The sequence below is a fragment of the Equus przewalskii genome, chromosome 2 (genome assembly GCF_037783145.1).
Source record: "Equus przewalskii isolate Varuska chromosome 2, EquPr2, whole genome shotgun sequence".
Taxonomy (NCBI): domain Eukaryota; kingdom Metazoa; phylum Chordata; class Mammalia; order Perissodactyla; family Equidae; genus Equus; species Equus przewalskii.
In genome coordinates this window covers 15,987,828-16,000,642 of record NC_091832.1, presented here as the reverse complement: position 1 = coordinate 16,000,642, position 12,815 = coordinate 15,987,828, and the positions used below count along the sequence as shown (strand labels likewise).

The 12,815-nt window shown below is 46.6% G+C and overlaps 1 protein-coding gene across 1 annotated transcript; it reads right to left on the bottom strand.

Annotated features, from left to right (window-relative positions):
- Positions 1-9,670: 9,670 nt before the first annotated feature.
- Positions 9,671-11,939, bottom strand: GUCA2A (guanylate cyclase activator 2A). Its single transcript, XM_008525188.2, has 3 exons — positions 11,591-11,939; positions 10,348-10,543; positions 9,671-9,938 (listed from the first exon to the last, which is right to left on the bottom strand). The coding sequence occupies exons 1-3, from the start codon at positions 11,663-11,665 to the stop codon at positions 9,874-9,876; spliced, it is 336 nt and encodes a 111-aa protein (XP_008523410.1). The 5' UTR covers positions 11,666-11,939; the 3' UTR covers positions 9,671-9,873.
- Between the last annotated feature and the right edge of the window lie 876 nt (positions 11,940-12,815).

Genomic DNA, 12,815 nt, shown 5'->3' with positions numbered 1-12,815 from the left:
TCCCTTAGGAAAGGGAAAATGGCCTTGTGATTCATGAAATGGTTTCCCTAGATTATATTTTGGGCATATAGCACAATGAGTATATGCTTTATGAGCCACTGTGGGAGAAAGCTTCCAAAAGTATTGTTTTCCCCTTTTTGTGGCTACCTTTATTTCTTCCCTCCCATGGTGATTTCTTGAGCCTACGGGAGGAAATCTTTTACTGGGTTAGCAGAGTTAATAGAAAGTAGTGAGCATTCTTGAGGCTGGACAGCATATCCAGCTTGACAACATCCTTGCTTATCATTTAAGACCCATCTGTAAACCAATTAAATAATAGAGTGCAGTCATGGTCTTCTCCTCTTGTGATGTTAGAAGCAAGGTAGCAGGGTTAAAATAGTGAATAGTATTTACCCACACAATGTAACCTAAGAAGCTTTATCATCATTTACTTGACAAGGCTTCCCCTGCAATTTAGCCTACAAAACAAGCCTAAATATCCCCCCCTTTATAGAAAGAGAGAACAAGTTTCTTTGAGAAGTCTCAGGGGCCCTCTGAAAATCCTCATAGGAATTCTCCTCCTTCTTCCAGGTCAAAAGAAAGCCTAAGTTATTCAGAATTTGAATATTTTTGGTGGGGGACCTTGTCAAAAATATCAAAAGGTTTTAAAACACTTGTTCAAATAGTAAACAATGCTCACTGTAAAATAATTCTCAGTTATCTATTCAAAATGACAAGAAATATTCAAGAGCAAACAGGGAGTTAAAATAGTTGAGAAATCTTAACAGACCTCAGGCTTTCTGACCATAGGAAATTATTTTACAAAACATAGATTTTCTGTCTTTTAGATAGATTTACTAAAAGCTAAAGAAAAACCTTTTATAAACTCTTTATCAAGAACAGACTGAGAGTTTAAGAAAATTCTCGCTTTTGGGGCTGGCCTGGTAGTGCAGCAGTTAAGTTCTCGTGCTCTGCTTCGGCAGTCTGGGGTTTGCTGTTTCGGATCCTGGATGCAGACCTAGGCACTGCTTATCAAGACATGCTGTGGCAGGCTTCCCACATATAAAATAGAGGAAGATGGGCACAGATGTTAGCTCAGGGCCAATCTTCCTCAAAAAGAAGAAGAAGAAAGAAAGAAAATTATCCCTTTTAAGAGAGAAAGCCAAAGTCTAATTCTTGTACCTGCTTACTTTGTATATTAAAACTCATGTACTTAATTAGATTCATTTCAATCTTAGCCAACTTGACCATATACAAAACTCCTCAGGGTTTTACTTCCATCATTCTTCTGTCACTTCCTTTTTATATTCAGAATTTCTCCCATGCCTTTCTTTTGCCTCCTAATACTTTGGGGCAAATTTATCTTTCTTAACAAAACAAAACAAAAATACTTCCATTCTGGCTGACTTCTTCACTGAAAACATACATTTTACTTTCTTTGAATATGAAGATGTTTTCCTTATTAATTTTTAGTAGCTTTAATTATATATATTAATTAGAAATTTTAACCCTTACAGACCTTAATTTCTAAGTAAAAACTAAGTAAGCAATTATAAACTTTCTCTTACATCAGCATTTTTGGGGCTTGGCAAATTTAGAAATACCTTTTATAATTTCTAGAAACATGTTACCTTTGTAGTAAATCTTTCAATAAAATATAATACATGTTTACTAATAGACCCAAACACCTTTTGGTTTCTCTGTAACAAGAAGCTCCATGTTTAGCAATAATATTTCATTATTTTATCTTATTTGAAGATTATCTAGATGCTCAGTAAATTTCTATCATTTTAACCTAAAATTTAATAAAACTCTTAAGTTTCAAGTTACCAAAACGAATTTGGAAGCTGTTTTTTTCAAGTATACAGACCACAAAACATAATTATTGTACCCACAAACTCTTAACCATTTTCATCTATCTAAATCATTTGTTTCTGACAATTATGTTCAGATTATCCAAGAAAACTTCATGAGACATTACACAAAATTAGCCATCATTTAAAGTTGTTATTTTGCTGATGAATTTGTAACAGACAACATGAGCTTATTTGACTAGTAAACCTATGCTGCATGCCTGCATGCTATCCAAATACTGACAACTTTAAGGATATGACTATTTCAATCAAACCAACAAACTTAAACAAGATTTTGTTTACCAAAGATTAATTTATCTCATGTTAACTTGAAAGACCTTTGGGTTAATTTCCATTACATTTAGAATTTATGTAAGCTCTCACTTTTAGCCAATTGAATAGAGTTCTTTAGAAATTATACCATCCAGAGGTAAAAATATCACACACATATAACATACATATAGACACACATACAAAGCCTCCACACCTATTGTTTTAAAATTACTGCCATGAATCAGGTACAATAATACACTAATTATGAAGCGAAATTGCTAGTATTTGTAGAGAAGACACTCAAGATGCTGGGTTTGGGGCAAGGTTGCTCTTATGGCCATTTTTCTGGCCTTCTTCTCTTTTTTCTCCTCCAGTTTTAAGAATTGGTGATGAGCTAGATAACAGTTCCCAGAGAGGTGAGGCCGTAATCCTTTTTTGAGGTAAAGGAACTGTGTGGAATCTGACTGCCTCTAGAATGGCCTTTCCAGTCTTACAGGGATTTGTAAGTTGAGGACACCTGTCCAACTGCATCAGCTTAATTTGCTTTTTTCCCCTCTGGGTGCTTAGTTTTATTTTAACTTAGGGAAGAAGGCATGGGAATAAAATTCCTATCCAGCTCTGAATATGAGCTTCTGGTTTGCCCAAATTTCTGATCCTAAGTTGCTAAATCCTTTCGAATACCCTGTCAGGTGTCAGCCAGGACAAACAGTAACTACCTGGCAGCATGTAACAGCTCCAGTCGTCTTTAGCAGATCAGTTTTCCAGAAAAATCTCTGAGTCTCATTGACTCAGAGAGTAGGTTACAGGGGTGTCTGTAAAATCATGGCCTAATATATTCCTTTAAGTACTATTTATAACTTAATTTTCTATTAGCTTTTTGCAACAAAACGTTCAACAAGATTACTTTGGAAAGTTGAAGTTTTTGCTTTTATTTTTAGTGCACCTTTAAATGATCTTATCTAATCTGAAGTCTAATAGCCAATGTGATTCCCCTGAGGCTGGCAGCAGCTTGGTAGGACCGTTATCAGTGAATGGAGTGCAACCCACATTTCTGTCTATTTCTGACCACAAAATGGGGTGCAACCGCATTTAGTCTGACCATATTTTGGGACCTCTAACTTGATGATTATTAAGCTAAGCCCTCAGGACCTGAAACAAGCTTGGTAAGATGATCTTTTGCTGTCCTTTGTAAATATTTACAGCTTCCAGAACATTTACTTTGAGCAATTGTGCTGGAAGTTGGTGAGTTCAACTCTAAAAATTTCTCTGTTACTTGGCTCTTAAAAAGGAGCCCCACAGTGGCCACTGTAATTTCAATTATCCTGGGTTGTCTTGCCAGCCATTGACACCTATACTCATTCCGTTAATCATTTGCAAGTCACAGCATGAAGTCAGCCCGAGTTTGGAAGTGAGGCTGCCCATTCAGGAACTGGTCAGCTTTTAAAAGCTCAATTTCCCACTTTTCTTTTAGTTTTGTTTTGCTATGAAGTCTGAACAATTCCTAGGGGCAGTGTAGTGGGTCAGAGATGTACTCCTTGTGAGTGTTACTCCCTAAAAAAAGGTCGTAAACACTCTCTTACATGCCTCAGTTTCTCCTGCTGGCATCCTAAAACCACCGTGGGGGCTCACAGCTCCGGTGACCAACCCTTTATGAGCTTCCCCGGACGAGCCTGTAATTAATTAAGGTGAATGATAGTGGAGTTCCCCATGGGACCACTGCACATCAAGAGGCATTTGATCCTCTGATGCTCCCACTAAGGTTCTCAGTCACCTGAGAACACCTTTCAGCCAGGAGGAGCAATGTCCCTTTTCTTTGGAGGTGAACACATTCAGTCTCTCATTTCTCTATCAAACAGTTTGTTTGGACTCTATAAACACAATTCCTTCCAATTTAAAGCCAGATTAAAAAGGTCAGCCTGCCCCATTCACTCCAAAGTTCCCTCTAGGATCCCCTGGCCTAGGAAATGCCCCCCTAGGTTTCCCTTTTCTAGGAACTCCCCCTCTAGGTTCCTCTTACCTAGGGTATGTACTGGTACCCCCCTAAGACACCTAGTCTTAAAGATTGAAACAGCTCATATAAATTCCAGACTGTCGACTTAAAATAAGGAGGTCCAGGTTTCAGGAGAACTCACCAGGGTCACCTGAAGAATTCAGTGATCTGGTGGGGGGCTCAATGGGCCCCTATTGATACCAAATGCCAGTTCAGTGTAGATTTCAGGGGGTCGCCGATGGATTTCTCTGAAATCCGGCCACAACTACACCAAGAAATGTTGACGCAGATAATCCATAATCAACCTATAAATCAAAATTGGGATGAGTTTATTATAAGCCAGAGTGAGGACTATAACCCGGGAAAGCCATAGAAGGGGTTCTGGAGAAGCATGGGTTTCAGCACAGTCTTCTATCTTTACAGAACAAAGAAGATACGTTAAACACACCCAGGATACATTTTCATCAAAATTTCAAAGAGGTATTCAGTTGCAAATTAGCAGGTCAACATGACCCTGATGTCAGGAAAGGGACTAACCCGAGTGTTACCAATAGGGCATTACCAATAGGGTGTTGTTACCATTAGGGCGTAGGAGGGGAAGGATGCATCCTTATCTTAAGAGAGTGAGTTTTTTTTTAAAAGATTGGCTCCTGGGCTAACCGCTGCTGCCAATCTTCTTTTATTTTTTTCTCTTCTCCCCAAAGCCCCTGAGTACATAGTTGACTATTCTAGTTGTAGGTCCTTCTAGTTGTGGCATGCGGGACGCTGCCTCAGCATGGCCTGACGAGCGGTTCATGTCTGAGCCCAGGATCTGAACCAGCAAAACCCTGGGCCACCAAAGCGGAGCGTGCGAACTTAACCACTCGGCGAGGGGGCCAGCCCAGAGAGTGCATTCTTTACTGCAGTGTTTAAGCAGATGTACAATGTATGTTTGATAAGCCACAAGTCAGGCTTTTTAGTTCAAGCCAAATCAGCTTTGAACCTTAATAGTTACCCAATATACCTCAATAAGTGAGAATCTCAATAGGTGGAAATCTCTTGTCATAAGTGTATAATTTAACCCTAGACCAATGTACCTTAGTAGCAGAGGCAGTATTTTATTAGCATTTGTATTAGCACCTGATGTTAGCCTCCAGCTTTTATGACGCTGTGTGGGCTCAGGCGACCGTATTGACTTCCCTTTTGTAAGTTTAGTTAACAGTGTCTGGAGGGCAGATTTATATGCTGTCTTACAGTCAGGCATGGGAAACGTCCCCTTTCCCCAGTGAGACACAATGTCTGCCCCCACAGTACAATCTCTAATACAATCAGGCAAAAAGAGATGCGATCACCTCACATAAGAGCCCATAAATATATTAATTTTTCTACAAAATTTCATCTGAGTTCCATCAACTCTTACACCTCTAATCATAGCTTTCATTAGGATTTTATCAACAGGTCTTGGTCTTATAATTTTGGATAGAGGAAGCATTCGCAGCAAGACATTCTAAAACACACTCAGGAAAAGTTGATATAACCTCTCTACATAAAATTAGCTCAAACATTACAACCTTTTAATCTTATCAACATTTATACTTTTACATTTTCTCAAATGTAACATGAGTCAGGATTTTAAGTCTAGTCATCATTATGTTTGTGTGTGTTTCATTTTTAATTTGGCTTTCTCATGGGCACCAATAGAAAGTACGATGAGAGCTCTCACAAGTTTTTTCCTCCAATTTAGAAGTTTTCCCAATTTAAATGATCCATCGTCTGGTCACGTTAATGAGTAGGATCTTAACAACAACTTATACCAATAAACTTAACCATGGCTGCAAGAGATGTCCCCAAAAGAGATCCAGAAGGTTCACCCCCAAAATTAGTCTAAGAAAACAAAGGGTTTGATTGCACAACAAGTAATGAAGGTTGAGAGGACAAATGCCCCTTTTGAAATCAACTGGGACCCTTTACGACAAACTCCCCTTAGAGCTGACAAAGCTGGACAAAGAGAAGGTCTCCCAGAACCCCAGTCTACTCGACTGGCTGCCAAGATGTGTGCTGGTACGTGCATCCTCCCAATGGCAGAGATCAGAAAGGTCACAAAGCCAAGCTCTCAAGACCCAGAACAAGACAAAAGAAAAACCTCATCTGATACGCACATTAACAGCGTTAGCTAAGCCTTGGGTCTCTTGGGGCCAGAATAATACCTGGGAGGGAGATGCCACAGGGTTGGGGATTGTGTGTGCTTTACAGAGTACCTCGTCATTGCATAGACGTTTTCTTGAAGTTGGTTGGGGGAGACACCTGTGTCACCTACCTTGTTCTGTGACCAACTTAGCCTTTCACGGGAGACTTCCTGAGGTGGCATGCACTCTAATGGCTCCTAACTGCTCCACCTGTGCCCACCAAATTTGCAGCTTTTTGTCTCTCAAGATGCCCTTAGCAACAGCTTTCACCTCATGCACATAGTCCCAGACAACAGGCTTATAGAGATGTCTGTGTCTTATGACAAATGACAACAAAGAGAGGGACAGGAAAAATAGTGACTATCTCTGGGAGGAAAAAGATCTACAACCAATGAATACTCAAGCAAATTTCCTAGAGTCGCTGAGTCCAAGAAGCTAGCTTCACCAATATTTCTCCTGCTAACCTAAATTTAGAAAAGCAAAAACCCTCACCACTCTCACTTCCATTGGACTCTGTGGGCAGAGATCCGGGAGACCGACATGGTAGGAATTCTTACTTCCTGTCAGCTCTTATCAGGGGTCCAGGATCTCTTGGCTGCAGAAGTCCAGGAGTGAGCAGCATCCAGGCAGCGAAGTTTTGTCCCATCCTTGTCACCAAACCATAGGGGAGAAAGACAAATCCTCTGCCCACTCCAGGTCCTTCTGGCTGGGGTTACAAATTTAATTGACACGAGACAGAATAACAGGAGAAAATCAAACAAAGCTTTATAACAGGTATACATGGGAGAGACCCAGGAAACCTGGTAACTTGCCAAGATGGCCGAGCTGCCAGCTTCAACACTATCTTCAGCTAAAGACAAAGGAGGCTGTTGGGAGTAGTGGTTTGGGACTTCAAAGGGGAGGAAGGCAATTCATGTGGAAATGGAAAAGCAAATGTTTGCCAGACAGAACTTTGATAAGAGTGGGCTTAGCAAGGATCCTCCCAGTCTACCAATACCCAGAGTTACCTATGGTGATGGCCTGTCCCAGGGACAGGCCTTTATTTTGAATTTATTTTAGGTAGTTAGGGGGAAGGTCAAAGTTTCTTTTAGAGTCTTTTGTTCTTAAAAATAAGCCAAAGAGGGGCTGGCCCCGTGGCCGAGTGGTTAAGTTCGCGCGCTCCGCTGCAGGCGGCCCAGTGTTTCGTTGGTTCGAGTCCTGGGCGCGGACATGGCACTGCTCATCGGACCACGCTGAGGCGGCGTCCCACATGCCACAACTAGAAGAACCCACAACGAAGAATACACAACTATGTACCGGGGGGCTTTGGGGAGAAAAAAGGAAAAAATAAAATAAAATAAAAAAAAAAAAAAAAAATAAGCCAAAGAGACGCACTTCGATGTGGCCAATTCTGATCCCCCACAGGCCCTTATCACACTACCCAGCCAGGTCAGAGCTGCTCCCTGCCCTGCATCCTGCAGGCTTTCCATGCCCACGATGCCAGAGGAACATTGCAGCGCTGCTCTGAGGGTGCTCCCTACCCTTCTATGGCTCCCCAGTGTTACCTCTCAAGTCTATACTGAGCCCATGTGCCATCTGGCCTCATCTCCTACACTCCCTTCAGCTGTGCTGGGTTCCCACCTGCCTGGGGAGGAGGCAGCGAAGGGAATTGCCACTGACTGAGCACTGACTATGTAGCAGGCACAGGTGAGCGATCCACACAGAAATAATACTAATAGTAGCATCGGCAAAGTGCTCACTAGGGCCCGGTGGAGCTCTAAGAGCTTTTTCTATGTTACCTATTTTAATCTTCCCTTAACTCTATGAAGTAGGGATTCTTGTCATCCTCATTTTGCAGATGAAGAAACTGAGGAGACAAGAGGCTAAGTAACCTGCCCAAGTCATCCAGCTGGTAACAGGCAGAGCCAGGATTCCCACCCAGAGAGTTCGGCTCCAGAGTGGAAGCATTAAATGACTCTTACCCCACCACACGTCTCATTGAATCCCCCTGCAACCTCAGGAGGCAGGATCTGTGAATATTCCCTTTTCAGATGAGGAAGACAACTCTCAGAGAGGGAGACACGGCTTGCAAATGATGTGATCAGGCTCAAACCCAGCCCTTTGTGCCTCTGGGGCTCCACCCTGTCCAGGCTGAGCCCATCCAGTGCCCTGCACCTTCCCCCAACCCTACCCTCTGGAATGCCCTCTGTCTCCCTACCTCCACAGTGGTTTTGAAATTCCATCCACCCCAAGCGTAATCAAACGCCCACCTCCCCTCCCCTTTCACAAAGCCTTGCCTAACCTTGGTCTGGAAGACGTCCCATCCTCTGGATTCTGCAGCCCAGGGACTCCCGCCCCAGTCACCCTGTGGCCAGTGTCCCTCCACCCTCCACTCCAAGGAGGATGCTGGTTCCCTCCTTTGTCCTCATTCCCTCTACCTTTGCCAACAGGCCTCCCTCCGCACCTCACCCCTCTCTGAGTCATTCTCAGCTTGACCCCACTCCCCTTCCTTTGGTTTATTTGTTTGTACCATTTTTTGAATTCTCTCACTTTTACATATGGGCTGAACTTTCGGGCATGACACACATTTATGCATTATTTCACCTGGCCTGGGAGGCAGGTGCTATTACTCTCTCAGTTTTACAGAGGAGGAGACTGAGACAGAGAGAGGAAAAGCGACATTCCTAACCTCACACAGCATGTGGAAGACCCGGGGCTGGCACGCGGGCTAGACTTGTACCGCTCTTGCTTTCCCTGCCCTGTGTAACATTCTCATGTCATCATCCCCAGGGGGGCCCTCACCCCCTCAGAATCAGAGAGCCTTCCCCAGGCACAGAAGCCATTCTACCACGTGGTGGCCAGAGCTGTGCAAGTGGTGTGGGTAATCAGAGTGCCCAGCGGGCACGAAGAGCACAGTGGGAGCATGAAGACTCTTCCCTGGGGTGTGGGGTAAGGCTTCCGAGGAGAGGCCGTGGAGCGAAGCCCTGGCGCCGGAGTAGGAGTCCGCTGTCCAGGAGAGCCAGAAGAGCGCAGTGCAGAGGTGAGAGGCGCAGAGGAAAGGGTGAGAGCTGTAGCTTGGGGTGCGGGCGCTGAGGGAGAGCAGGAGGCAAGACTACACCTGTCACTCTAGAGCTCAGGGCTGATCTCATAGCCAGTCAAGTGTCTGTGTTGGACATCTAAGGCCCCACAGACTCCTGTGCTTACATATGGCTTGGTGACTTTGGTGACCCCAGGAGATGTGAAAGAAAAGCAAAAGTTCCACCTCCCCCGTGGGTGGTCCAGAGATTCAGGCCCCTGGGTGCCTGTGTGTGGTGGCAGCCCCAGGAGCTTCACACACTGACCCCTGAGCTTGCCAGGGCAGGGTAGCATCCATAAAGCTGGATGATGAGTGGACTGACGGATGAAGGAAGGAATAAAGGCCACACCAGGAGCACTCTGGAATCTGGTTTATTAGCTGACGGTTGGAGCGGGTCTTGGGAAGCACCCAGCAGCTCCGATGGGGCCAGGGGCTGGGCCTCCGCAGGCTGCTCTCTCCTCACTCCACCCTCCTCCTTTGAGGGGCATGGCAGCTTGCGCTGCGGGCAGTGGGAGCATCCTGCAGGGGAGGGGCAGAAGGCAGCGAGCACCAGCCGTTCTAGCATCCGGCACAGGCAGCGAAGGCACAGATCTCACACATGCGTGGGTCCTGGGCGATGGTCTCTGGACGGGAGAGATGGGGCTCCGTGAGAGTCTGTCAAAGCTTCCACCCTCCCTTAAGCCAGAGCTTGGACATCCGCCACTGAGCCCCCAGGAGAAACCCAGGCCTGTCCTCTCTGACCGGCTGGGCTTTCCATGCCCACCAATCAGAGCGGAGATTCTACCCAGAAAAGAGCTACAGCTAAGACCAGACGAACCGGGATGCAGCGTTACCAACGCATCAGTGTGAGGATTTCCCTAAAGTTAGCCTTGCCAATTACAACTTAGAACACTAATTACAGCAGAGGGCTTACAGACCCACCAATCAGAGCAGAGCCTGCCTCCAAATCCCACCAATCAGAACACAGGTCTCCCTCAAGTGCACCAATCAGGGAATTCCCAAGCCCCACCAATCAGAGAGGAGGCTGCTCACCCAGCCTCTGGAGGATCTCCCGGGCGTTGCGCTCTTTGCAGATAGGCTTGAGTTCTTCCGGAAACTTCGGGTACCTACAGAGGATGGGAGCCAGGGATCCATCAACCTCTCTGCGGTTCCTAGTGCTGGGCGCCTGGAGCTCCCGGAGGTCCTTGAGCTTCTTCACTGACTCCAGAGAAAAGGAGAACTCTCCATCCTGAGAGAGAAAGGTGGAGTGTGAGGCCAGGCTGCAGCCTGTTCCCTGGCCGTTCCCCCAGGACCGGCGCCTCTCCAGCCTCAGGGGGCTCAAGCAGTGCTTGCGGCGTCTAGGAACCCGACGCTTCTCTGCAGGGCAATATGAGGGGCTCAGAGCTCAGGCCTCACAGGCAGACACTGGACTTGAATCCTAGTTTTGCTGTGACCACGGACAGGTCATTATGCTCTGGGAGGCTTAGGTTCTGCATGTTTCATGAGGAATGGAGAAAACGGATGTGAAGTGTCAGGGACACAATAGCTCCCTATTAGTGGGTGCCACTGTGCTGAGTTTTAGGGAGAGGCACAGAGCTGGGACCAAGACCCGGGCATCCTGGTTCCCTGTGGCCATGCGCAGGCTGTCTTCACCCCTGCCTGAGAGCGGTGCCAGCTGATCACCTGGCCCCCAGCTCCAGCCTGCTGCCCGGGTGATGTCTGAGAAGGAATCAGAGGCCCTCCTGGGACCTGCTGTGATGTGATAGAGAGCAGGGGCCTCTGCAGGTGCCAAACTAGCCTGCTGCTGGCATCCATGCCACTGGACACGCCCTTCCGTCAGGACCTCAGGATGTCAGGCCCGTGCCCTGGCTGAGTACAGGACTGAGTTAAAATCTGGAACTGAATCCAGCTCCTTCACTTCCCAGCCATGTGCCCATCGGCTCTGAGGCTCAGTGTTCCTCCTCTCAAAAATGGGACTGATAATCTCTTCTTCCCAGGGTGCTCATGGGCCACAGCGAGATACTGGAGGAGCCTGGCCTATGGTAAGCACTCAGTCAATCAGCTGATCACCCACCTCTCCCAAATGGTTATTTCTCTTCTCTCTACCTGGTGTTTTCTCCTCCAAGTTTGAAAGGGAAGGTGTCTGAGGCAGGACTGAGAAGGGGCTCCCAGAGGAAGAGCCAATCCTTGAACAGAACCCCACTCCAGCCCCAGAGAGGGGGTACTCTCTCAGGGGACAGGCCCTGGGCTCTGGGGACAGAGAGCTGTCTGGCCAGGATAGGGGCAGAGGACTTACCTGCACCGTGACTCCACCTGCCAGGGCGGCCTGCACCCAGAGGAGGCACAGTGCAGAGAGCAGGAAGGTGTTCATGGCAGCAGTGCCCGAGAGAGAGAAGTGGCTGGTTCTGGATGCCAGGGGGAAACAGTGAGGCTTTTAAAGAGGGCAAGGTTACTGAGTAACCCAGGAGCCTTTGTCAAGTGTCTCATGTGCTTGCTTGTCAAGTCAGGCCTAATAAAATAAGGCTCTAGACAGCCCTGGCAGATAAGAGTTCAGTCCCAGGAGGCTGGCAGAGCTTCAGCCCCTCTCTGGGCTCCCATTTTAACCCACAGCCGGCTGATCCTGCAGTCATTCACCAACCACACGCGCTCACTGACAGCTGCTCTGGGCCAGGATGGGGTGGGGCTGGGGCGGGGCTGCAGACCCGGCCCAGCCCTTGAGGAGGGAGGCCCAGACAATACAGGGTGGTCAGGTGGCAATGCAGGGTGATTAGGGAGTGGGCGCGGATGGGGGTGGGGAATGGAGGGGCCAACTCACCCAGCCCAGGGGCAGAACAGTTCAGGAAGGTTCCCAAAGGAGGTCGTGCAGGCGCTGAGTTCTGGAGAATGGGTGGAAATTTTCTCAGAGAAGGGGCTGGGGGTAGAAGGCCATTTCTTGCATTACCAAGAGGTCATCCTCTTGGTAGAGGATGCCACATGTGGGACAGCCAGGAGATGAGATAGGTCTGGAATATTCAGGGAAATGTGAGTAATTCAGTCTAGTGGGAGAAGGGGGACTGCAAGGGGTTTCAGATGATGAGAGATGAGGTTGCAGACCGAGGCAGGTACAGTCACCTGTGGCTTAACGACGTGGATACGTTCTGAGAATTGCTTCTTTGGGTGATTTCATCATCGTGCGAACACGCTCGAGTGTACTGAAGGGAAACAAAATTTGCCACCCAAAAATGTCCCTAGCATAACATGAACCAGGTGGTAGACAGGGAGGAACCCAGAAAAGCTGGCTTGTTGGGCTCCCCTCTGTGTTCTTCTCTTTCTGGGTGGCCAAACACTTGTTTTCCAAACTTCGAGTCTTTTCACCTACCTGTGAATTGCCTTCCTTCCCTTTGAGTCCCCGATGACTCTCACCACCCCCAACATCTTCTTTTGTCTGTAGCTGAGGATGGTATTGAAGGTGAGGGCTTTGGCCATTTTGGTGTTACTCAGTTTTCCTGGGTTTCTCCCATGTTATTAAAACTTTTGTTTGT

What these genes read in the sequence shown, in the direction of transcription:
- GUCA2A (XM_008525188.2), bottom strand. Translation starts at nt 11,665, where the DNA reads ATGAACACCTTCCTGCTCTCTGCACTGTGCCTCCTCTGGGTGCAGGCC. An exon ending in CAGGTGGAGTCACGGTGCAG is followed by an intron (nt 10,544 to 11,590) that starts GTAAGTCCTCTG and finishes TTTCTCTCTCAG; the next exon opens with GATGGAGAGTTCTCCTTTTC. An exon ending in GGAGATCCTCCAGAGGCTGG is followed by an intron (nt 9,939 to 10,347) that starts GTGAGCAGCCTC and finishes TCTCCCGTCCAG; the next exon opens with AGACCATCGCCCAGGACCCA.